The 26212-nt window shown below is 46.9% G+C and overlaps 1 protein-coding gene across 1 annotated transcript in view; it reads left to right on the forward strand.

The window, feature by feature from the left end:
• The window catches only part of DNAH9 (dynein axonemal heavy chain 9), a 286957-nt gene that overhangs the window by 37050 nt on the left and 223695 nt on the right, over positions 1-26212 (forward strand). The window contains exons 9-17 of the mRNA XM_068976630.1: positions 270-420; positions 1786-1900; positions 6121-6189; positions 8379-8505; positions 10339-10594; positions 12039-12280; positions 20428-20563; positions 23815-24011; positions 24110-24534. Coding sequence (XP_068832731.1) covers positions 270-420; positions 1786-1900; positions 6121-6189; positions 8379-8505; positions 10339-10594; positions 12039-12280; positions 20428-20563; positions 23815-24011; positions 24110-24534 — 1718 coding nt within the window. The remainder of the gene's footprint in view (positions 1-269; positions 421-1785; positions 1901-6120; positions 6190-8378; positions 8506-10338; positions 10595-12038; positions 12281-20427; positions 20564-23814; positions 24012-24109; positions 24535-26212) is intronic.

The raw sequence follows: 26212 nt of genomic DNA on the forward strand, positions 1-26212 counted from the left end.
TTCAACCCAGCTTCTCACAACACAAGAGGAGGATCCAGTAGGTCATTCAGCACACAGGGATCCCTCCTTCAGAAACAAAGGTGAGATGGACAGGCTATGAATATCTGCCAATTCTTTTTTCTTCTTCTGCTGATTCTTAATTGTCCATCCATGACCCTCTTACCTTGGAGGACAGACATATGAAGGAAAAAACTGGGCTAGAGGATTAATGTAATGATGGAAAGGTTGGGTCTGTGACATTTCCCCATCTTCCTCTGCCTCTTTTGCAGCTGCTGGACATAGCAGGAAGCCTCCTGGAGAGACCAGTGGTAGCACGAGATGCCTCTGAAAGATACCTGGTGCTCATCCGCATGTTCAGCGAGGATCTGGATGCCGTGAGGCTGATCCACAGTCAGCGTGTCCAGGCGGAGGCAGAGCATGGTAAGCTTGCTGCCAGGAGACTTGGATGGGGGCGTCTATTAGCAGAAGGGGCGCAGGTCCTCTGGTTACACGTCTGTTGTGGCTCTAGGACATTCTCCAAAAGCACACTCTTCTTGCATGAAGTTCCAGACCATCTTGCACAATAGTCGAGTTCACTGAACTGTGCATTTCCCCGTGTCTGGCGCAGGTTTGGCAGACTGATCCAGACCGGTGAAGTCCTGACCGCTGCCTCTGGTCAGTGGAAACCTCAGCGTAATGTATGAGCTGAACCTCGATCCATGCCACTACACTGATTAATCTTCAACATACCTCAATTCCACAGTAGATTTGCACATGTCTGAGAAAAGGTTCTCATCCCTTTCAGTGCCTTACCAACCATGCTTTCGGAAGGAGGCGCCATCAGGAGTCTGCCAGTGGGCAGTTACACACTGAGGTGTGGCGTCTCTGCTGTTATTGCAGTTCTTAGATGCCCTGTTTCATCTGTTTGAAAGTCAACCAGTTCAGTTCAGCTTTGCAAACATTTCTTAAGGCCATGCTGTATGTATGGTCCATTTGTGGGCACTGCGTGCAGAGGCCGAGGGAGAGAACAATTAATCCTAAAAGGTGGTTCTTCAAGGAACACAGTTGGCATAAGTGGAGTTATAAAGAACTGTAGCAAGGGACTTCCCTGGCAATGCAGTGGTTAAGACTGTGTCCTTCCACTGCTGGGGACATGAGTTCAATCCCAGGTGTGGGAACTAAGATCCCACATGCCAAGGGGCACAGCCAAAAAAAAAAAAAAAAAAGAAAGCAAAAGGACAAGAAAAAAAGATAATGTAGCAAAACAGGATGAATTGGTCTGGGAGGTGGGAGGAGAGTTTATGGAGATGGTGGCCTTGTGCTGGACCCTGAAAGATGGGGAGCTGGACAGCCAGAGAGAAGGGACCATGGCCTTGGAAGCAAAGGCACGACAGGCGGTAGAAGGTGACTGGTCGGACCTGCCCATAGCCAAACGAGGTGTATGCAGGGAGATGAGGTCAGCCATTGAGTTTGGGACCAGGTCGTGAAGTTCTCTGAGCACCCTATTAGGGAATCCAGAGTTCATTATTCAGGGAAAATGGGAAATTTTCAGAAGTTTTAAGTGCTGGAGTAACAGGACCACTCTATCTATAAACAGGCTTCACAGTAAGGTCATTAAGGATGGAGTTCCCTGAGGAAGGCATCCAGAAATTCCGTTGGCCTCAGCTTTACGTGGGGCTATCCCCAGGACGTTTCCGACCATCCCTGTGGTGTATGGGACCACACCCATGATGCAGGGGCTTGTTCGTGGGCAGAGCAGGGCTCAGGGCAAGAGCCGCACTTCAGTCTGCTGTGCCCTGTTCCCAGGGTTCTCCTCCGTGCACAAGAACATGCCCACTGTGGCCGGGGGCCTCCGCTGGGCACAGGAGCTGAGGCAGCGCGTCCAGGGTCCCTTCGACAACTTTAGACGCATGACACACCCGTGAGTACCCCATTCCTGAAACACAGGTTCATTTCACACCTGCTGTCTCTCTGAATTTCGAGCATCATAGCAACTCGACTCACTTCCTTGAGGCACAAAGATCATCTTCTTTTCTTTCCATTTCCAACAATCAGGCAGTGTCTTAGTCCATTCAGGAATACCATAGATGTGGGGGGGGCGGCGCTTATAAATATCAGCAATCTCGCTTTCTCAGTTCTGGAGGCTGGGGTGTCCATGGTCCGGGTGCCAGCAGATTCGGTGTCTGTTCAGGGGGACCTGCTTCCTGACTCACAGATGACCGTCCTCAGACTTGGCAGGAGGGACTCGAGAGCTGTCTGAGTTCTCCTCATACAGGCACTCATCCCATTTGTGAGGGATTTGCCCTGTGACCTAATCTCCTCCCAAAGGCCTCCCTTAGGCTTCAGCATTTGAACTTGGGGAGGACACAAACATTCAGTTCACAGCAGCCAGGTAGCTACTGGCCAAGGGCTTCCCTGGTGGGTCAGTGATAAAGAATCCACCTGCACCACAGGAGATGTGGGTTCAGTCCTGAGTCAGGAGGATTGTGTGGAGAAGGAAATGGCAGCCCACTCCAGTATTCTTGACTGGGAAACCCATGGACAGAGGAGCCTGGCAGGCTACAGTCCAGGGGGTCAGAAAGAGTCAGACAGGACTTAGCGACTAAATGACAATAAAAAGCCAGGCTGGGGTCTGAAGGAAGCCTCCACCACACCGTCTAAAGCCGAGGAGAAACAATGATGTGAGAAATCTCCCAACTGTTGGAAAGAAGCTGAAAGCCTGGAGGTTCCCTGTAGATTCTACTTCACTTCATGGTGAGGAGTCAAAACCACTTTTAGTAGCCAGTTCATAAATATATTACAGAGTATACACACAGATGTGAGTTCATGATTAAAACAAATGGGAATTTTGTCTCACAAGCGTGAGACACCCAGCTTTAGAACCAGCAAGTATTCCTCTTTTTTTCAAACTCAATACTGGTCAAGCCATCGTGCCTGTGGGTCACATCTGCCCACTGGGAGATCCATCTACTTCATCTGCACTGTCTGAGCAAGTGCTTCATTTTGCAGACGGAGACACCGAGGCAGATAGAAATGAGGTGGCCTGCCTGGAGTCCAGAAAGAACAAAGACAGAAATGGAACAGGCATCTGGGTCTCAGGGGTCCTTGCCCAGAGCTCTCCCCGGGGGCTCCCCCAGCCACAGGGAGCTTAGTCCAGAGTCCAGCTGAGCCCCCATCTTCTCCAATATGCTCCCCGCTCTGAGGTGGGAGGGAGAAGATATGAGAATGGCCAGGGAAGGTGGCAGGGCTTTGTCTGGGAATGTGTCCTGCGGGAGCTGCCCTGGTCTAGTTCCCTGGGGCAGACTCTGAGGCATGTGTGCAGGAGTTAACAGGGATGCTTTAGGGACCAGTGCCTGGGGCAGGGTGTCAGGGGGATACGAGGAGGGGCGGGAACCAGGCAGAGGAGGAGTTGAGCTGTAGCACAGCTGCCCAGTGGGGAAGTCTGACCCTGTAGGGTTGCCTGGCCTTTGTCCCCCTACATCAGCTGGTCATTGGAAGTGGCTGTGGGGTGTGAGGGGGTGTGGCCCTGGGAGAGGAGGCTGTTCTGTCTGGTCGGCTGAGACTGTTCCCAAAGAGGGAGGTGTCATCAGCATCCCGAATTCTTGGTGAAGGGAGATTGGGGGTGGCGGGTGGTCCCCATGAGGGCATCTGAGTGGCACCCCACCATATCCTCCATGCATCCCATGAACACATCCACTTGTTTTAATCATGGACTCACATTTGTGTATATACTCTCTCATATGTTTATGAACTCGTTTGTCAACTCTTCACCATGAAGTAAAGCAGAATCTACGGGGAGTCTGATGCACTTACTTCTGTGGCTTCTCCAGCCTGCTAGGGGAGTCCCAGGGGCTGAGGTGTGAGAAGCCACTCTCGCCTCTAACGTCGTTCCTTTTATTTGTTTAAATCGGTGGCTTTGCACTGCTGTGTCGGGTTCTGCTGTACAGCCCAGTGAGTCAGCTTTGGACATCCATGTCAGTAAGGTTCCCTGTGCTACACAGCAGGTTCTCATAAGCTGTCTATTTTATACGCAGTATCAATAGTGTATGCATGTCAATCCCAGCTTCCCAGCTCACCACCACCCCCGCCCCCTTGGTGTCCATACCAAGTTTGTTCTCTATATCTGTGTCTCTGTTTCTGCTTTGCAAATAAGGTTACCTTTACTATTTTTCTAGACTGTGCATCTGTGCATTAATAGTCAGTATTTTTCTCTTTCTGACGTCATTCACTCTGTGTGACAGTCTGTAGGTCCATCCACATCTCTGCGAATGACTCCGTTTGGTTCCTTTTTATGGCTAATATTCCATTGTGTCTTAGTACTACCTTTTCTTCATCTATTCCTCTGTTGATGGAAATTTAAGTTTCTGCCATGTCCTGGCTATTGTAAATAGTGCTGCAGTAAACAATGGGGTGAATATATCTTTTTTTTTTAATTATGGTTTTCTCTGGGTATATGCCCAGTAGTGGGATTGCTGGTTCATATGTAGCTTCATTCTTTTCCAGGCAGAAACTGAGATCTGGGGTCAGGAGACTTGTGGAAACCCCAGGGGTCCTGAGGGGAGGGCTGGTCTGAACCCACCCCCTGGTCCTTGCTGTCCTGCAGACGCCTCTGTTCCTTCACCAGGAAAGGGAATCGAGTGACTGGGAAAAAAGCCAGGAAATCCAATGCTTTCTCTGCAGGCATGAGGGCATTTATCGAAGCTCAGGGGAGCTTGTGAAGAAATCCTGTGTTGGCTTAAAGAGCAATTGGGTTTTAAAGAATCTTTGCAATAAGCTGCCTCGTTCTGCCAGCAGAACAAACAAGATCCTCCAACACAGTTCGTGTGAAGGTTTCTGAAAATTATGGACACTTTAGCTTTCACAGGAGCTGGACTCTCTTTTTGTGTTGTAAAGAAGCGTCAGAACCAGGGAGCAGGTGTGGGTAATAGCACCTCTGTGGTCCCCAGGGGACCTGGAGAAGCCTCCGAGCATGTGTCTGTGCACGTGAGCATATGAGTATATGCACGTGTGTGTCTGTGTGCATGTATGTGTGTGGTGTGTACTCAAGCCTGGGGATGCAAGAGGTGGGAGGGGCCCTCATGGAAGCATGGCAGGGCTTCCCTGGTGGCCAGTAGTAAAGAATCTGCCTGCCAGTGCAGGAGACATGGGTTCGATACCTTGTCCAGGAAGATCCCACGTGCCTCAGAGCAGCTAAAGCCCCTGCACCACAGCTATTGAGCCTGCGCTCTAGCGGCTGCGAGCCACAGCTACCCAAGCCCACGGGCCCTAGAGTCTGTGCTCCGCAACAGGAGAAGCCACTGCAAGGAGACGCCTGCGTGCCACAACTAGAGAAAGCCCATGCGAAGCAATGAAGAGCCAGTGCAACCTGAAATAAATAAGTTAATAAAATAAAGAACTCACAAATCGCCTCTGCTGACCACCACCCCCCCAAAAAAAACCATGGCAATGAGTAATGAGCAGCACCCCCCAAAAAAAAACATGGCAATGAGTAATGAGCAGAATTTCCCATTACTTGTCCTAGATGGATTTCAGAGAACAGAAAATATATAAGTATATATTCAGTTATGTGTATCAGTTCAGTTCCGTTCAGTCGCTGTCGTGTCCGACTCTTTGAGACCCCATGAATCGCAGCACGCCAGGCCTCCCTGTCATGCATAAATATGTGGGGATGTGTATATAAATAGTTGTTTTATATATGCATTGTTATACGCATATACACATACATGTATGTAATGTTATGTAGTTTTTGTTATAATATTATACACAGTTTTGTTCTTAAATTCAGGAAACTGCAGCACCTGGAATTTTTCTTTCGTGTCTCAATCTCCCGTTAAGTTTTTGAAGGACTTCATTTTCCCGGGGCACGACTGAGTGGCCAGGGCGAGGGGGCTGGTGGAGCCCTGGAGGAGAGAGGCTGTCTTGTCACCTGACCGCTGCCTGCATTTGGGGAAGCACACCTGCCCTCTAGTGGCCAATGGGGGATGTTCAGGAGGAAAAGCGGCAGGCTCATTCAGGGGCCTTTGCCTTTGGAAACTGGACCGGGAGGCTATTCAATCTCAGGCTGGCTGCAGTTGGTCACTCAGATCATTATTTCAACTTCTAACTCGATGTCATTTTTTTCTCCCTCTTTTGTACGGGTAGTTGCATGGAATCTGCCGAAGCAAAGCGTATGATACAAAAATACGAAGACACGCTCTCGTTGCTGGAAAAGTAAGCCGCTTCTGCGGTTGGATTTTTTGTAAACTGAGGCCCCCTCCCAACACCCGTTCCCCTCTTCCCCCCGCCCCCCGCCCCGCCCTACCATGTCCCGCGCAGTCCCGAGTGTGCCCATGTTCCCCAGCGGCAGCGAAGCGTCCCTCCGTGTTTCATGTTACAATCACGATACAGTGAAAACAGTGCTTCTGGGTCGCAAACACCAGGTCCCCGGGGGACGTGGCTCTAGTCTAGAAACAGGTGCTTTTCCAGGGTAGTTTTGAGGGGAGCGAGTTTTCTAATTTGGCGGAGCTAGAGGTGGGGCGCTCCCCGTGTCACCCCGAGATCAGGGTCCCAGGAAGTCAGTCGCTGCTCGCTAAGCAGAAGGTGACAGTTGGCACTGCACGAAGAGACAGTAGGTTAGAAAAAATACTGCCCAAGTCCTTTAATGGAGAAAGCACAAGAATGAAGCTTTTACACGGGCTCACAACTGTCTGGTCTCTTGAGGGGCCAGGGTCCAGATACAGCCCACGCCTTGCTGCTTCTCTCTGATACTGGCTCGTCTCCTGATTCAGGAGAGGAGGGCTGTAGATACGACAGTTATGATTACAGTTGTGGTCACACTTAGCACTGTGGAGACGCACTAGCTGGGCCATCCCCACCTACCAGGTCGCCCACGTTCTGTCCCTTCGACTTCCCAAATTCTAGCTTCCAATCTGCCCCTCCTCTGCGTCCCCACCCCCTACATCTTCAGCAGAGACCAGAGCGTCTTGGGCCTGAGCTGCTGCAGCAGCTCCTCCGAGCCTCCCTGCTCTGGACCTCTGTCCCTCGGCGCCCACATCATCATCGGATCCCCTGTCCCCACACCCCATGTCCCCACACACCCCCATCTGGGAAGCCTCTCAGTGCCTCCATCATCTCCTTAATGTAAAATGAGAAGTGCTCCCTGGGGACGTCCCTGGCGGTCCAGTGACTGGGACTCCACACTCCCAATGCAGGGAGCCCCAGTCCCATCTCCAGTCAGGAAACTAGATCCCCCATGCCAAAACTAAGAATTCATATGCCTCAACTAAAGATCCTGCATGCCACAACTAAGACTTGGTGCAGCCCAATAGATTTTTAAAAAGAAGGCAGAAGTGCTCGCTGATGTAGCCTCGCTCTCCAGTCCTGGCCCTCGGCCCCTCCTCCCTCTGACCTACTGTCTACTCACCGTCCCCAGCACGCGGCACACAGCCTGCTGCTCCTCACTCCACCCTAGTCCACCCTGCTGCACCTGCTGTGAACACTCACTCTCCCATCGCTGCCCAGCCACCAGTGATCCTCTGAGACTCAGCAGACTGTCAGTTCGGCCCTGCCTGTGTGAGGCCCTCCCCGGCATCCTCTTTATCATCCCCACCCACTCACCTTCTTCTGCCACGTGAAGCCTGCTGCCTGTACACTCCCTGGGGTTCTACTCGCTGTGTCCTCCACTGACCTGGGGTTGTAGCACTAGCTACATTTGTTGTGGGGTATTTATTCATCATTTCATCTCTCAAGCCCAATACATCAGTGTGACATGACTGACCAGTGCATGTCCATGAGCTGTGTGAAGATTAGTACAAGAGCAAACCTTACTCAGTAACTTCTTCCAACATTTTCTAAGTCTAATGGCCACTTCCCTTATCCCCCCAGAGGTCACATGGAGCCTCTCTTTCCACTCTCCTATGATTTAAGTTATGCCACCTTTAGAAACAAGGGGTTACGTGTAGAAGCTGCCATGCCTGGCGGAGTCAATGACTCTGACTTCATAATGTACTCGGGTATTTTACAAATTAGCATCTTCAATTCATAAGACATACGTCTTAAAGATAGATATAGAGAGGTTGGCGTCCCTGGTGGTTCAGTGGTAAAGAATCCTCCTGCCAATGCAGGAAACGCAGGAGATGCAGGTTTGATCCCTGGGCCAGGAAGATCCCCTGGAGAAGGGCGTGGCAACCCAGTATTCTTGCCTTTATTCTTGCCTGGAGAATTCCATGGACAAAGGAACCTGGTGGGCTATAGTCCATGGGGTCACAAAAGAGTAGGACATGACTTAGTGACTAGACAACGATAGAGATGCTATTTTATATATACATCTATCTATATAGATATATCTTCAGTTAATCATTGCCAGATGTTGGGAAGCTGGGAGGGTGCTTATGAGGTGCCTATTGTCTCTGATCTCACAGGTATGAAACAAGACTTTATGGGGACTGGTGTCAAACAGTAGCAGAGAAGTCCCAGTACAACCTTTCACGGCCACTTCTGAGACGTGACCCGGAGACAAAGCAGATCACTGTCAACTTTAGTCCACAGGTAAGTTGATGGAAGGAACTTCCTTTTGGTCTCTAAGAGTTGCATTTTTGACTCTGCTGATTTCAAAGGCCAACAGGCTTTTTATAAGAATATGCAAAAGGTGGTCCAAAGAACTTGCACCCTGGATTTCCTTTTTGTGGGGAGTGAATCCTAGGCTGTAGTGTTTTCTTAAGTTGTCCACTCTTCATGTTTTCCTCCAGGGTTCCCCAGTGAATTTGCTCTGATGTCACACAACAGAAAGTACTGCAAAATACCACTGATCTTTTGGTATCAGAGTCAACTGGGCCCACCTTATCTTTTTCTGGTTGTACATTTGAAATGGCCCTCTCTACTGCAATATTATATAAAGTCATTTTTTTGACTGACATTCATTTTTTGTTTTCATTTTTTACATTTAAAATTTTAATATCTATCTTGAGCTTATTTCAGTATAAACTAGGAGGCTGAGGTCATTTCCCGGCTAAAGGATGAGCCTTTGTCTCAGTGTTGTCAGGGCAGCAATGAGAGCTGGCCCAGAACCACTGGAAGGAGAACTGGGAGCCCAGGAGTCTTGATATGGAGGTGGGGCTGGGGGTGGGGGGAATCTGGCTTGCTCTGGGTTTTGTCATCTGTCCTTATATGCATCAATCCTCAATCACCTCCGAGATAACACAATAAATTAGCAAGGGATGAAGAATGGGATGTCTGGAAACCCTGCTGGAGGCCTCTGTCTTTTGCACAGGACCACATCTGCCTGGCTTTTCCCTTCTGCACTTCCCACTAAACTCAATGCCTCCCCTCAAGAAGTTCAGAGAGGCCTGCATGATGCTATTTCCTGATCCCCTAGCATATTAAGCCTTTAGAAAAAGGCTTCCCTGGTGGCTCAGATGGTCAAGAATCCACCTGCAATGTGGGAGACCCAAGTTTGATCTCTGAGTCAGGAAGATCCCCTAGAGTAGGAAATGGCAAACCCACTCCAGTATTCTTGCCTGGAGAAGTCCATGGACAGAAGAGCCTGGTGGGCTATAGTCCATGGGGTTGCAAAAGAGACATGATGAGCAGCTCTCGCTTTCACTTTAGTATATTAAAGCACAAAGCATGCCAGGAAAGAGTTACAGAAACTAAGGGATATTTCCAATAATTATATTTCACAACTAAATTTGTAAAACGGGCACCTCTTCTCAACTCTGCCGGTGTCTGTGACCACGTGTCTGACCTTGTGGGGAGGGGACAGATGGTCCTCATGCATGTGGGTGATCCTAATCCTTCCCCTGACCACCCCCCAGCCCCCAACCCCCACCACAGAGCATGGCTCTGCAACCAGGGACTGACCGTTCTCATCATGGAAAGTGATGGTCGCTCAGTTGAGTCCGACTCTGCAACCCATGGAACTATAGCCCACTAGGCTCCTCTGTCCAGGGGATTCTCCAGACAAGGATACTGAAGTGGGTTCCCATGCCCTTCTCCAGGAGATCTTCCTGACTCAAGCATCAAACCGAGGTCTCCTGCACTGCAGGCAGATTCTTTACTGTTGGGGCCACCACGGAAGCCCCTGTTTTCATCAGCCACATGCCCCAAAGCATCAAGCTGGAGCCCCCCTTGGCTATCACTGGCGTCTTCTTTCTCAGGTTTTCCTCTTCTTACTCTGTGATTTACAGATTCGGTGAGTCTTAGTGCTTCCTGATCATCCTCCTTTTGCCTAATACTCAATTTTCCCTCTCAGAGAAGATTTAAGGAACTAGCAGAAGTAAAAAAAGAGACCCAGAAGGCCCTCTGGGGTTTCTCAGTCCTACCTATATTGCTGCTTTTCGATACCACTGAACCACAGGAACTCATGTCAACTCTTTCCTCCAGCTGGTTTCCGTGCTGAAAGAAATGAGTTATCTTCAGCCCCAGCAAATGACGCACATCCCCGAGACAGCAGCAACCATGTTCTCCTCCAGAGAGTTCTACCGGCAGCTCGTGGCTAATTTGGAGTTGACGGCAACTTGGTACAACAAGGTTATAAAAACTCTGCTCGAGGTGGAATTTCCATTAGTTCAGGAAGAGCTGCAAGATATCGATCTCTGCCTGAGAGCTGCAGAGGAGACGCTGAGCTGGAAGACAGAAGGTAACAGGCCTCCATCGGGAGTCTGGGGAAAAGGCTGAGAGTCAAGATTCTAATAAAGTTGGTAGAACCTCACTTTACTCCCTGGTTAACCTGATTTGGGTTTAAAGCACGACTCCATGCTCTCGGATATGTATCCAAAGCAGAGAGGACATGGAGGAATGGTGTCCCTCTTCTGCCTCCTCTGTGTGGCTAGGAGGATTGCACATCTTTGCTACCACAGTCTGGGGAGTTTGCATGAACTCACCCATAGTCTCGAGCATATACCAGGCACTCCATGGAGGAGGGATTACAGTATATTAGGTGGCACAGTGATAAAGAATCAGCCTGCCAATGCAGGAGATGCAAGAGATGTAGGTTCAATCTCTGGGTCAGGAAGACTGCCCTGGAGAAGGAAATGGCAACCTGCTCCAGTATTCTTGGGAAATCCCGGGAAATCCCATGGACGGAGGAACCTGGCGGGCTACAGTCCATGGAGTCACAAAGGAGTCGGACTTGACTGCGTGACTGAGTGCAGCAAAGCACACATCGTTGTAACCCTCTCTCTCTCTCTTTTTCCCCAAGTAGTAGAATTCTGGGTGGTTTATTTTTTTCTTCTTTCTACTTTCATTACTTTTTCTTAGAAAGTGAAAGTGAAAGTCACTCAGTCGTGTCCAACTCTTTGCAACCCCATGGAATTCTCCAGGCCAGAATACTACAGTGGGTAGCCTTTCCCTTCTCAAGATCCCCTTCTCAAGGGGATCTTCCCAACTCAGGGATCAAACACAGATCTCCTGCATTGCAGGCAGATTCTTTACCAACTGAGCCACAAGGAAAGCCCAAGGGAAGACTTTTTCTTAACTGAACCAAAAGCATCTTAAATAAGGGAACTATGCACTTACTTTTCTTATACCCTCCAGTTCAATTTCATAATAGGAATTGGAAGTGGCTTCCCTGGTGGCTCAGATGGTAAAGTGTCTGCCTACAATGCAGGAGACCTGGGTTTGATCCCTGGGTTGGGAAGTTCCCCTGGAGAAGGAAATGGTAGCCCACTCCAGTATTCTTGCCTGGAAAATCCCGTGGACGGAGGATCCTGGTAGGCTATAGTCCATGGGGTCACAAAGAGTTGGACATGACTGAGCCACTTCACTTCACTTCAGTGCCATAAACGTTCATTGACTGATTAATACATGCAGGGTTCCATGTGCAGGACTGTGGGGGAGACTATGATCTGTGAGTTATAGAGGAACACCTCCCCCACCCTCAAAGAACATGTAACCAGGGTTAGCGTAAGGGGTGGCTTAATGATGTAGCTAGGATGGAAAAAGCTCTGATGATGACAAACTAGCCTGTGCAGAAAAGTCTTATAAAACCCACAAGTATGAAATCCCTATCTTTCAGAGCAATCACATCTTTTGCTCTGCCACTATAAGCTATTTCAATTAATGCTGTTTCTTTTGGGGAGCAGGTATTTGGGATTATGTCATTCAGATCACCAATACTATTCATGATCTCGAACAAAGAATTCAGAAAACTAAAGACAATGTGGAAGAGATTCAGAGCATCATGAAAACATGGATATCACCAATATTTAAGAGAAAAGATGGGAAAAAGGAATGCCTTCTCTCTATGGATGATCAGCATGATCGAGTGGAAAAATATTACTGTCACATCAAAGAATCTGGCCTGAAGATCCATGCCCTTGTGCAGGTAATAACCAGCCTCTCAGGCACGCATCCCACCAGTCCAGGAAAAGTGCCAAGGAGAGTGTTTGGGTGCTAGAAGTGATTTGGGAATTAGAACAACCAATAGATGCTGTGTCTTCTGCAGTCACTGGTAGAAGTTAAAACTGATAGCAAAAAAAGCTAAAACTAATGGGTGGAGAGAGTGCCAAGTCACATTCTGGTATCAGTGTGTCAGCATTAAAGCTATCTTAATAGTGACACCACTTAGTTGCCACACACCTTAACGTCACACACAAAACCCCAACAGGTAGAAGGAGATGCCAAGTGCAGAATCCTAAACTATCTACTGCACTGTGAGTGAAGTGAAAGTTGCTCAGTCATGTCCGACTCTTTGCGACCCTGTAGACTATACAGTCCATGGAATTCTGCAGGCCAGAATACTGGAGTGGGTAGCCTTTCCCTTCTCCAGAGGATCTTCCCAACCCAGGGATCGAACCCAGGTCTCCCGCATTGCAGGTGGATTCTTTACCAGCTGAGCTATCAGGGAAGCCCCCCGAACTCATCCACACAATGTAGTGTGGCCCTCCAGCATCATCTTCATGACCTAGCCCTACTGAGCCTGGAGAGATGCAAGATGCACTCGATAAAGAGAAGGAAAAACGCAGAGCACTGCTCTTCCCCAGTGGCTCAGAGGTGAAGAACCCAGCTGCTGATGCAGGAGACACAGGTTCCATCCCTGGGTCAGGAAAAGCCCCTGGAGGAGGAAATAGCAACCCACTCCAGTATTCATGCCTGGGAAATCCCTTGGACCAAGGAGCCTGGTGGGCTACAGTCCATGGGGTCGCAAAGGAGTAGGATGTGACTTAGCAACTGAGCATGCATGCCCTTCATGCAGTAAGGCTCTGCCCTGCATTGTGAGTAGGGAATCCTTGTGTCTTATCACCCAAGATGGACAAAGGAAAAGAGCTGTAAGTCATGAATGGCCACCAGCTCCAGTCCTACTGAAGAGGCCGTGGGGAAGTTCTCATGGGTTGATCTCACGTGGAGTCAGTAGTGAATCAGTTGTTATCTTTGGTTTTCTGTGGTTTTTGAAGACCAATAAAAAGTTGTACTTTTGACCTTTTAAATTTTCTTTGTCTGTTTTCTAGTTTACTAATCTATTCTTTATCATTTCTTTCTTTCTAGTCTATTTGGGACTACTTTGCTCAATCCTTCTTTTCTAGCCTATGAGGGTAGGAACTTAAGCATATTGATTCCAAGCCTGTCTTCCTTTCTAATACAAATGTTTGATGATATAAATTTCTCTTATACTACTTCTTCAGTTTCATTCTCCAAATTTGTTCTGCCTCATTCTCATTCTCATTTCAATTTTAAACTTTTTCTCTTGTGATTTGTTCTTTAACTCAGTGGTCATTTAGGAGTATATTGTTTAATTTCCATGTATTTGGAACTTCTCTGGATAGCTTAGGCTTTCCAGGTGGTTCAGTGGTAAAGAATTAGCCTGCAATGCATAGGAGATGCAGGTTTGATCCCTGGATCAGGAAGATCCCCTGGAGAATGAAATAGCAACCCACTCCAGTATTCTTGCCTGGGAAATCCTATGGACAGAGGAAGCTGGTGGGCTACAGTCCATGGGGTTTCGAAGAGTTGGAGACAATTCAGTGATTAAACCACCTCCACCACTTGGGTTCAGTTCACTTCACTGAGCAACTGCTCAGTCTTGTCCGACTCTGTGACCCAGTGGATGGCAGCACGCCTTCCAATGAATATTCAGAACTGATCTCCTTTAGGATGGACTGGTTGGATCTCCTTGCAGTCCAAGGGACTCTCAAGAGTCTTCTCCAGCACCACAGTTCAAAAGCATCAATTCTTCAGTGCTCAGCCTTCTGTATAGTCCAACTCTCACATCCATACGTGACTACTAGAAAAACCTTTGGAAAAGCTACTGGAAAAGCTTTGACTAGATGGACCTTTGTTGGCAAAGTAATGTCTCTGCTTTTTAATATGTTGTCTAGGTTGGCCATAATTTTTCTTCCAAGGAGCAAGTTTTTTATTTCATGGCTGCAGTCACCATCTGCAGTGATTTTCAGTTCAGTTCAGTCGCTCAGTCTTGTCTGACTCTTTGCGACCGCATGGACCACAGCATGCCAGGCTTCCCTGTCCATCACCAACTCCTGGAGTCCACCCACACACATATCCATTGAGTCAGTGATGCCATCCAACCATCTCATCCTCTGTCATCCCCTTCTCCTCCTGCCCTCAATCTTTCCCAGCATCAGGGTCTTTTCAAATGAGTCAGCTCTTCGCACAGGTGGCCAAAGTATTGGAGTTTCAGCTTCAACATCAGTCCTTCCACTGAACATCCAGGACTGATCTCCTTTAGGATGAACTGGTTGGATCTCCTTGCAGTCCAAGGGACTCTCAAGAGTTTTCTCCAACACCACAGTTCAAAAGCATCAATTCTTCTGCTACCACTGGAAAAACCATAGCCTTGACTAGATGGACCTTTGTTGGCAAAGTAATGTCTCTGCTTTTTAATATGCTATCTAGGTTGGCAGTGATTTTGGAGCCCCCCAAAATAAAGTCTCTCACTGTTTCCTTTCTTTCCCCATCTATTTGCCATGAAGTGATGGGACCAGATGCCATGATCTTAGTTTTCTGAATGTTGAGTTTTAAGCCAACTATTTCACTCTCCTCTTTCACTTTCATCAAAAGCCTCTTTAGTTCTTTGCTTTCTGCCACAAGTATGGTGTCATCTGCATATCTGAAGTTATTGATATTTCTCCCAGCAATCTTGATTCCAGCTTGTGCTTCATCCAATCCAGCATTTCTTGTGATGTACTCTGCATATAAATTAAATAAGCAGGGTGACAATATACAGCCTTGACGTACTCCTTTCCCGATCTGGAAATAGTCTGTTGTTCCATGGCCAGTTCTAACTGTAGCTTCTTGACCTGCATACAGATATCTCAGGAGGCAGGTCAGGTGGTCTGTTATTCCCATCTCTTGAAGAATTTTCCACAGTTTGTTGTGATCCACACAGTCAAAGGCTTTGGCATAGTCAATTAAGCAGAAGTCGATGTTTTTCTAGAACTCTTTCTCTTTTTCAGTGATCCAATGGATGTTGGCAATTTGATCTCTGGTTCCTCTGGCTTTCCTAAATCCAGTTTGAACATCTGGAAGTTCATGGTTCACATACTGTTATAGCCTGGCTTAGAGAATTTTGAGCATTACTTTGCTCAAAGTAAGCTACCACCTGGGTAGCTTAATGAAATTGATACTGTGTAATTCCACTGTAGGCAGAGGAAACACACAGCACAGGTGGGAACCTGGCAGCAATTCAAATTGCCTGGCCATCTTTTGCAGTGCTGCTGTGTATGTGCATGTGTGTGTATAAGATATACCCCACAATTGAATGTTATGATTTTGTTTTAAACTGTTACATTTCAGTTATTAGGAACTCATCAATTCTTGTTGTATGATTTAGACTATAGTCTATCTTGGGCTTCCCTGATGGCTCAGACAGTGAAAAGTCTACCTGCAATGTGGGAGACCGAGGTTTGATCCCTGGGTTAGGAAGATCCCTTGGAGAAGGGAATTGCTACCCACTCCAGTATTCTTGCCTGGAGAATTCTTTGGACAGAGGACTCTGGCAGGCTACAGTCCATGGGGTCACAGAGAGTCAGACAGCTGAAGAACTAACCCTTTCACTTTTCTTCATGGTCTGTCTTACTGGATGTTACTTATGCAATTGACAATATGTTTATTCTTTAAATGCTGGGTGCAGTGTTCTCTAAAATGTCAGCTAGTTCAAAGTGGTCGATAGTATTGTGCAGATCATCTGTGTGATTCCTCAGTTTTTTCCTCTATTTGTTCTACCAATTACTGAAGCTAGAATGAATAATGAATGAGCAAAGAGTCAGATGTGACTGAAGGGGCCTATCACAGCACACAGTGCACATGGGAAGCTGGCAACAATTCAGAGTACCCGGCCATCTTTTGCAGTGTTCCTGTGTACATGCATGTGTGTGTATAAGATATACCCCACAGTAGAATATTGTAATTTTGTGTTTTAAAAACTTTTGGGGGAAATCTTCATAGTGTTTTGTATTTACCCACATAGCCACCATTTCCAGGCTTGTTTTTCACTTCTGCAGAATTAAGTTAACATCTATGCTCATTTCTCTTTGGCCCAAAGAACTTCCTTTAGTATTTCTTGCAGTTCAGATCTGGTGATGACACAATCTCTCAGTTTTTGTTTATCTGAAAGTGTCCTTCTTTCACCTTTGTTTTTGAAGAAGAGTTTCACAGAATATAAAATTCTGTGTAGACAGTTCTGTTTTCCTTTTGGAAGTCATTTCATAATCTTCTATCCTCCAAACTTTATGATGAGAAGCCAGCACAATGTATATCTTTGTCCCTTTATAGGTAATGTTTTTCTCAGGCTACTTTCAATAGATTCTAAATAGATTTTTTTTAAATAAATTATTTCTATCTTTTTCATTTAACCATGATGTGCATAAATAACTTTTCTTTGTATTCAGGCTTCTTGAAGTTTGTGATATTTTTATCTGTTTTTCACCAAGTTGGAGGAGTTTTTAAGCAAATTATAACATTCTCATCTACTAATTCCAACATCTATTTTATTTTCTGAGTCTTTTTTAATGTGAAGGAAGTTTATTTTTTTCTCAGAAAATAAGTCTAAGGAATAAACATCCCAGGATTGGTATGAGTTATTTTCTAAGTCTGTTTTTACTGATTATTTTCTCTCTTGGTTAAATGTCACATTTTCCTGCTTCTCAGCATGTCTAGTAATTTTTTATTATATTCTAGACATGTTGGATGCCACTTTGTAATCTGGGTGTTATATTTCCCTTAAAGAATTGGTGGTTTTGTTTTAGTAGGCAGTTAACTCACTGGTGGTCAGCTTGATCCTGTTGAAGGCTTATTTTAAGCTTCCTTGGGGAGAGTCTAAAGAAAAGAAGCCTTACTCTAGAATAGAGCTCTAATCCTAAAGCATTGCATTTCTGGGGTCTCAACTGAAGTCTGGGTTATCTGTTATCTTTTCATTATTTCTGATAAAACACTAACATTTTCCAGCACTATATGACCTTCACAAACCCATTTAACTTAGAGCCTCCAGCAACTGTTCTCTGCCTAGCCTTGCAGAATCTTGCCCTAAATACGTACAGCTTAATGCTCAGTCAGAGACCCAAGAGGACTCAGCAGCCTCAGCAAATCCCAATTTCTGTCTTTTCCTGTTCAGCAGGAAGGATGCTCTAATTGATGTCCACTTCTTTATGCCATGCTTTGGAAAGTGCCTCCAGGTAGAAAGTCAGGTGGTTGTGAAGCTCACCTTGAATTTTCCTTTGTCTTCAAGATCATATCCCAATACTGTTATCCAGTTGCCCAAATAATTATTTCTTGTATCCAGTTCTGTAGTTGTTTGTAGCAGAAGGGGAAGTCTGAGCTCATTCTTCTGTCTTAGCTAGTATCAGAAACTTGAGCTATTTCTTCCTGGTTTATAGCAAATTCCAACATATTTGCTCCTTGTACCATAGTAGATTTGATGTAGAAAGGTACAGTTAGCTATCTTGATATGGTAACAGTAGAAAAGATATAGAACCGCTCTATAAGGCAGTTATAACAACTACAAGTTAACTGTAGAAGCAGACCAACGTGGACATCCTCGTAACACCTGGGACCACTCTGCATTGTCAGTGTGCTATCGTTTGCAGATGACGGTTCCCACTGAGTCTTTAGAATTCTTAGGAAGGAAAGGTGTAGGTGATGCATTTTAGAAAATTTTAGAGTTTTGACATTTAAAAGCAGAAAAAGGAGATTTACAATCTGGCAGTGTTTCCTAAAGGGGTAACTGTGAGTCACCTAGAAAATTTGCTTTTGCAAAGTGGTAGCCACTTTTTTGAAGATATATGATAAATGGAAAGTTACTTTAAAAAAGGCTGAATGATGAAAATGATGGTGAGTAAATGGGACACCTATACACAAAGGTCTGTCTAGTCAAGGCTATGGTTTTTCCAGTGGTCATGTATGGATGTGAGAGTTGGACTGTGAAGAAAGCTGAGCGCTGAAGAATTGATGCTTTTGAACTGTGGTGTTGGGGAAGACTCTTGAGAGTCCCTTGGACTGCAAGGAGATCCAACCAGTCCATTCTAAAGGAGATCAGCCCTGGGGTTTCTTTGGAGGGAATGATGCTAACGCTGAAACTCCAGTACTTTGGCCACCTCATGCAAAGAGTTGACTCACTGGAAAAGACTTTGATGCTGGGAGGGATTGGGGGCAGGAGGAGAAGGGGGTGACAGAGGATGAGATGGCTGGATGGCATCACCAACTCGATGGACGTGAGTTTGCGTGAGTTTGAGTGAACTCCAGGAGTTGGTGATGGACAGGGAGGCCTGGCATGCTGCAGTTCATGGGGTCGCAGAGAGTCGGACACGACTGAGCGACTGAACTGAACTGAACTGAACTGATACTTGCCATACTGCCAGGTCGGAGACTGTACCGTGTAAAAAGGAGAGAGAGCCTATGTGTTTGTTTCTGTGTGTGCCTTTTCCAAGTCACTCAGTATGATAAAAGTTTTTAGTTAAATGCCAACAATACTCTCCAACTCATTTCTCTTTCTGTTTATTTGATTGAAGTAGGATTGATCTACAATGTTGTGTTAGTTTCTGCTCTACAGCAGAGGGATTCAGTTATATGTACATATTCTATTGCATATTCTTTTGCATTACGGTTTATTACAGGATACTGAGTAAGTTCCCTGTGCTGTACAGCAGGACCTGTTGCTCATCCATCCTCTATATCATAGTTTGCACCTGCTAACCCTGAACTCCGATTCATGCTTCCCCCACCCACTCCCCCTTGGCGACCACAAATCTCTTCTCTGTGTCTGTGAGTCTGTTTCTGTTTTGTAGATAAGTTCATTTGTGTCATGTTTTAGATTCCACGTATAAGTGATATCATATGGTATTTGTCTTTCTCTTTCTGACTTATTTCACTCAGTATGATAATCTCTAGGCTCATCCACGCTGCTGCAAATGGCATGATTTCATTCTTTTTTATGACTGAGTAGTATTCCATCATAAATCTGCACCACATCTTCTTTATCTATTCATCTGTCAGTGGACATGTAGGTTGCTTCCTGTCTTGGCTGTTGCGAATAGTGGTGCTATGAACATTGAGGTGCCTGGATCGTTTCGAATTAGAGCTTTGTCTAGACATATACCCAGCGGTGGGATTCACTCCAGTTTATTTCTCCTTAGAAAGGAATATTTCTCCTTTTCTAGGAAATGCTCTACGTGAACCTAGGTTTCTTATGTCTTGAACTGTAGTGCTCTCTGCCTGTAGTATTCATTCTTCTGCCCACCCTGCCTTCTGCTCTGATGCAGCTTCCTCTGCAGTGTCAGCCAGCATCTACGAGGCACACGCTGCATCCGTCAGCATCCCTCCTGAGAAGCTGGCCTGACCCCATCCTCCTTGCTCAGGGAGAGGTTGAAACATCATATTTCCTTCATGGGTTAGCTTTGTGTTCCTTTCAAGCAAGGGTTACACACGTTAGATAGGAATGGATCTGATACACGCATACAGGCATCTGTCATTTCATTGTGCTTCACAGATACTGCATTTGTTTTTTGTTTTGTTTTTCAATTGATGGTTTATTGCAACCTTGCACTGAGAAAAGTCTAGCCATGCAATTTTTCTCTTGTCAAATTTTTGGCAATTCTCACAATATTTCAAACTTTTTCGTTATCATCATACTTTGCATCTGTGATCTTTGATGCTATTGTGAAAAGATAATGATTTCCTGAAGGCTCAGGTGATAGACAGCATTTTTTAGCAATAAAGTATTTTTAATTAAGATATGAATATTCTGTTTGTAGACATAATATTGCACACTTAATAGACTAAAATATAGTGTAAACATAACTGGGAAACCAAAAACTTCGTGTGACTGACTTTATTGCAGTATTGGCTTTATTACTGTGGACTGGAACCGAACCCGCAATATAGCCAAGGTCTGCCTGTAATAGAAGACTCTTCATAACGGTGCAGTTTTTCTCTGTGTGTTGTCTTCATTCCCATTCATGATGATACGAGCAGTCCTTGCATATTATTAAACATGGTTTATATCTGCTCTTCTTTATTTTGTAGGAAAACCTGGGTCTTCTTTCAGCAGATTCAACTTCTGGCATCTGGAAAACTTATGTCAACTACATTGACGATATGTTGCTGGATGGGTTCTTTCTTGCCATTGAGTGTTCCCTCAAGTACCTCCTGGAAAATACTGGTATTTAGTGGCTTATGGATGTGGGTTATGACTGGGAAGGTAATAGTCGTAGCATCTGTTGAGTTACAATGAAGTGCCATTGAGTGCTCTGTGACTTTTCCCAAAAGGTGTGAACATTTTGTGAAGTGTACACAGTAAAATAGAAAAGGCATTATGTCTGTAAATTGTTCAAAGATAAAACACTTCTCCCTCTCCAAAACCCAGATGCTAAACCAGGCTCTAACACAGTGAAACCCGTAGCCAAGGTAAAAACGTAAAAGCCGATTTGCTCTAGGGACCTCCCTGGAAGTCAGTAGCTAACGCTTTGCACTTCCAGTGTGAGGGGCCTGAGTCTGATCCCTGGTTGGGGAACTGAGACCCACACACCTTATGGCATGGCCAAAATAAATAAAGAAGTTTCATGGTTTAAGCCGAATGCACTCTATCTCTGTGGCCTTTTGAGGACACAGGGAGTTTGTAGCAGCTGGCTTATGTAGAAGAAACAGATGTTTTTCTGTGAAAAAAAAAAAAAGAGAGACAAGAAGCTGGGGATGAGATAGCTTTCAGATGGGAAAGGTATATTAAGGAGGCAGTGGGCATTCTTTGAAGCTATTAAAAAATAGCTAAGGGCTTCAAATTTATGGTCGATACACAGGGCCAAAGATTTTATAGTAAAGGTTAGTAAATGATGGGATGGAAAAGGGAGAAGAGTTCAAAAATAAAGTTGAAGTAAACCTTTCACATTCTGGTAGATTCTGACATGCTCAGCAAGACTGAAGGATGAGGCGAGATGAGAGGTTAAGGTGCTGAGTAGAACCCAAGGAGAGAAATTAAATGCAGAGTTAGAATAGGTGGGCTGAGACCAGATTTGAGTATCCAGCCCCTGTAAGATGCTGACGACGCAGAGAGGAGCAAGGCCAGCGCTGGGGTAGCTGCACCCCATGGTCCTGGTAGGTGGAGTGACTGAGGTCAGAGGCAAGGTCTCTGCTTTCACAGTACAAGGAGACACACAAGCAGGAAATGGGCTCAGGCCTAGTCAACAAGGTGGGAGATCGCCTTCTGGAGCCTCGGGCAGTGAACACAGGTGCCGAGACTGGAGAGCTGGTTCCTAGGGACCAGTGCCAGTGGCACTCATCTTAGTGAACTGACCCAACCTCGTCTGATAGTGGAGCTCGGAGACTCGTCACTCAGCTCTCCTCTAGAAGTTCTAGGAAGATGCTTCAGCCACACTTGAGTGTAGGCACTGCACAAGGGACTTGCCCCGGGTCAGTGTCTGTCCAGCCTTCTGGATCTGGGCTGTCTGATGTGTCGCTTGTCCTCCTCTCATGGGAAGGAGAGCCAGGGAGCAAGAGGGTGAGGACAGGGGATGGTTGCCAAAGTCATCTTCCCTCCATGGAAGGAGGAGGAAGGGAACACACACCCTCCACAGTGTATCGGCAGTTAAGGGGCAGGAGCTGGCCTTAGTAGCCACCTGAGCTACGATTGAAATGAAAAGGTGCTGGTTATCAAGGGGAGGTGAAGGAGCCTGAAGAGAACGGCCTCTAAGAGGAAAGCCGCCGTGACCCTTCACCATCGCCCAGCTGGACAACTTCAGTCACCTGGTCCACCTTACCGTCTCCACCTCTCACACTTGGGCAAACCGGTTCAGTGCCATTCCCATGGCTTGGTCTGGCTTCCCAGCCACCTCTCAGAATCCAGACCTTGCCTGGGTTAACTGCTACCCACTCCGTCTGGAAACATTCTTCCTTTTCTCAACTCTTACAGAGATTCACTTGTGCCAAGGATGTGGAACCACCAGGGCCATCCAGTTTGTACAGTAATTGTGTCAGTATTGCATCTGACATAGGGATTATGGTCTCCTGTGGAGTTTTCCAGGTGGCGCTAGTCGTCAAGAACCCGCTTGCCAAGCAGCAGACGTAACAGATGCAGGTTCGATCCCTGGGTCAGCAAGATCCCCTGGAGGAGGACGCAGCAACCCACTCCAGTATTCTTGCCTGGAGAATCCCATGGACAGAGCAGCCTGGTGGGCCACAGTCCACAGGGTGACAAAGAGATACAGCTGGAGCAACTGAGCACACCACACTCGCCTTCTGCAAAGGCCCAAACTGTCTCTGTGGACTGTATTTCTCTCTAAATAGAGCTACTTTTTGAGAAGAGGGAGGCTCATGAGGGAGGGGAGATATATATATATATATATTTATATAATTATGACTGATTTGTGGTGGTGTATGGCAGAAGCCAACAGCATTGTAAAGTGATTATCCTCCAATTAAAAAAACTAAAAAAATAAATCCACTTCTTACCTAAAATACATATGTATAAGAAAATAAGTGGTTATTAATTAGAGTCTAAGCATTTATCTTGTACTTGGAACATCTTGTTCCATATTATATTTTGATTTAAATTTAGCGAGGCAGTTTAGTCTAGCAAGTAATCATGGATTTGTTAATTATTTATACTGTTTTTAAAAATTTTATCACTACAGGACTACAGAATTAAAACAAGTCCTGTTTTTACAGAAAAGGAGCAGATGGGGAGGGATTGTGACTGCCCTTTCTTGCCAAGCCTACGCAACCTTGGACAAGCACACCCTTGTTCCCCTAGTGGCTGCCGATGGAATTGCCTGGTTTGTGCTCAGGATGATGTCCACTGCTTCCAAGAAAAAACCAACACCTTCTCAACCAGAGGCCGTACTGCCCCCACTGGAAGCTTTGGGAACGTGGAAGCGTTCCGGCTTGGGTTGATCAGTCACAGGACGTGCCCTCTGAGGACAAGGAGAGTAAATGCCCTGCCACGTCCTGATGCCAAAGCTCCAATATTTTAGCCACCTGATGTGAAGAGCCGACTCATTGGAAAAGACCTTGATGCTGGGAAAGATTGAGAGCAGGAGGATAAGGGGACGACAGAGGATGAGATGGTTGGATGGCATCATCAACTCAATGAACATAAATCTGAGCAAACTTCAGGAGATAGTAGAGGACAGGGAAGCCTGGGGTGCTGCATCCATGGGGTCACAGAGTGGGACACGGCTGAGCAACTGAACAACAACAACAGCAATTCCAGGACAGCCGTGCACAGGGAATTAGCCTGTTTAAAATGCCAGTGGGGACTGCCACCTTCACCTTTTCTGGGGTTTTAGCAAAGTTTATATTTCTGTTTCCTCAGACTGAAACAGCAACTCTAAAGGAAAGAAACGCTCAGAGAGCTTTCAAATCATTGTTGTATTTTTGCCACTTACCCACTCTCTTCTGTTTGTTTTCTTTGTATTTCAGAATGTAAGGCAGGACTCACCCCGATATTTGAAGCCCAGCTGAGTTTAGCTATCCCAGAACTGGTTTTCCGTCCATCGCTGGAGCCTGGCGTGAAGGGTGGCTTCTATGACCTGGTGGAGGGTCTCGTCACCAGCATCTTTAGCATAGCATCCTTGGTGCCCCGGCTTTCTCCTGAGAACGGCTCTCCCCACTATCAGGTACTGGCTCTGCGAGCATCTCGCCTGCCCTCCCACCAGACCTGAAGGCCCCTGTGAAATGCTAATGTCACCCCTCCATTGCCACCTTGCTCCCCCAGGTGGACTTGGAGGCCAGGGCTGACCTGGCGGGCCTGCGGGCCGAGCTGATGGGGCGGGTGCAGGCCATGATGGCCCTCTGCGGCGACTATCGGAGCACCCTCAGCCAGTATTCCTACCTCTACACGGAGGACCGGAAGGAGGCTCTGGGCCAGTTTCTGTTGTACGGGCGCGTGCTCACAGCTGAGGAGATGGAAGCCCACTCCGAGGACGGCATCCCAGAGAATCCTCCCCTCCTACATCAGTTCAGGGCGCAGATCGACTCCTATGAGAAGCTCCATGAGGATGTGTGCAGGCTGGAGCCCGTCCAGGTGTTTGACAGCTGGATGAAGATCGACGCGCGGCCCTTTAAAGCGTCTCTGCTGAATATAATCAAAAAGTGGAGCCTCACGTTCAAACAGCATCTCGTGGACCATGTCACCCACAGGTAACAGGGTCTGTCTAGCTTTTCTTCCAGCTTCCTGGGCTGTTGGGAACACCATGTTTTCAATCGATTTGACATTTCTCCCCCATAGGTTCACTGGTTAAATGAAAACTTAGAACAGCTAGATGGATGTTCCAAGCTTTTGGACACCAGCAGTAACTTTAGTCCTGTCCTCTCGTTTGTCCATCAGACCTGGCCTCTTCCTGTTTTGTTTTCTATCCGGCGCCCAGTGTCCAAAAGGCGCTCAGTACGTGGTAAATACTGTTCGAGACAATAATAGCAGGTCAACCCTCCCTGCACAACTCTGACTGCGAAATCTCTTTAAGCCTGAGAAGCGGAGGGTGTCTAATGAGACTCTTAGATTTTATTTCTCCCATTTACTCCTTGTCTCAGATTATCCAGCTGTGCAGCATGGAAGTCCCTACACCTACATGCCCCTGATGCCTTTTTTTTCCCTTATAATTTTATTTATTGATGGCAGTGCTGGGTCTTCATTGCTGTGCGGGGTTTTTCTCTAGTTGCGGAGAGTGGGGGCTGCTCTCTGGCTGCAGTATGAGGGCTTCTCACTGCAGTGGCTTCTCTTGTTGCAGAGCATGAGCTCTCGGGTGTGCAGGTGTCAGTAGTTGCGGCTCTGGGGCTTGGTACATCTGGGTGATAAGCTGCTTCACCCCATGCAGGGTGGGTTGGGCACAGGGAGAGGGGTCCAGCCAGTGATAGTTCAGGTTGGACCCCATCAGAGAGCCCCTGTAATTGCCCAGGTAGACACCATCAGGGTTGAGCATGGGTGTGACCTTGAAGACCAGGTGTTCCCATAGAACATGAGCAATAGAGTGCTGGCTTATGAGGAAGTCAGTGATCCCCTGACAAATGAAGAGAGCGTTTCTCCTGGGTGGACTCGTCCTGTGATGAATACTACCTTCTGCTCCCTCCCAAACATTGTCCTTCTCAGAACTCTAGCTGTGCAACCGACTGGATCTGAAAGTCTGCCTGTTCCCCCATGGACTTGGACGCCCTCCCAACTCCACCAGCCCAGCACTAGACTCCCAAAGCCTACTGCTGGGCCTACAGGTAGATGAGATACACTTGCCCTTCAGTGTGGCCTCCAGACTCTTCCACCCCTGTCCTCTCTCAAAATCACCATCTCCACTGAGTTCTACCAGACGGTACCAACTGCCACCTGTCTTGGCTGCAGTCACTGGCCAAGCTCTTAGTCATGCCGCCCCTTCATTGAGGGTCACGTTGTCCAGCTCAGTCCCCCTCTCCCATCCTTCTGCTGATAATCATCCTCAGTGACTCAGCATCCACAGGGTGTCTTCATCACACCTGCCTCTTGTTTTCTAGACTTCTCTCTCCAATGCCTTTCCCTCCCTGCCCCCCTGTTCTGTGCTGTGCTCTTGGTGGAGTGGAGGGAAAGGTGAGCAAATTCATGGCTTCCCCTTCAAACTCTCAGGATGAAGCATTCTGTCCCCTGACCACCACCTGGAGTCTTTCCAGCTCTCTTACTTGGCAGTGCTGCTGTGCAAAGTTCTTCAGACCCATCAGTGTTTCCAATCCACTCTTCCCGACACTTGATCAGGACGGCTCAGTGTTTATCACCGTTGCTCCCCAGCCCTGTCCCCAGCTTGTAAAACCCTGACTGTCTGAGCTCAGCACTCCACGTCTGTACCCGAGCAATTCATCC

The sequence above is a fragment of the Capricornis sumatraensis genome, chromosome 8 (assembly GCF_032405125.1).
Source record: "Capricornis sumatraensis isolate serow.1 chromosome 8, serow.2, whole genome shotgun sequence".
In the NCBI taxonomy this organism is placed as follows: Eukaryota; Metazoa; Chordata; class Mammalia; order Artiodactyla; family Bovidae; genus Capricornis; species Capricornis sumatraensis.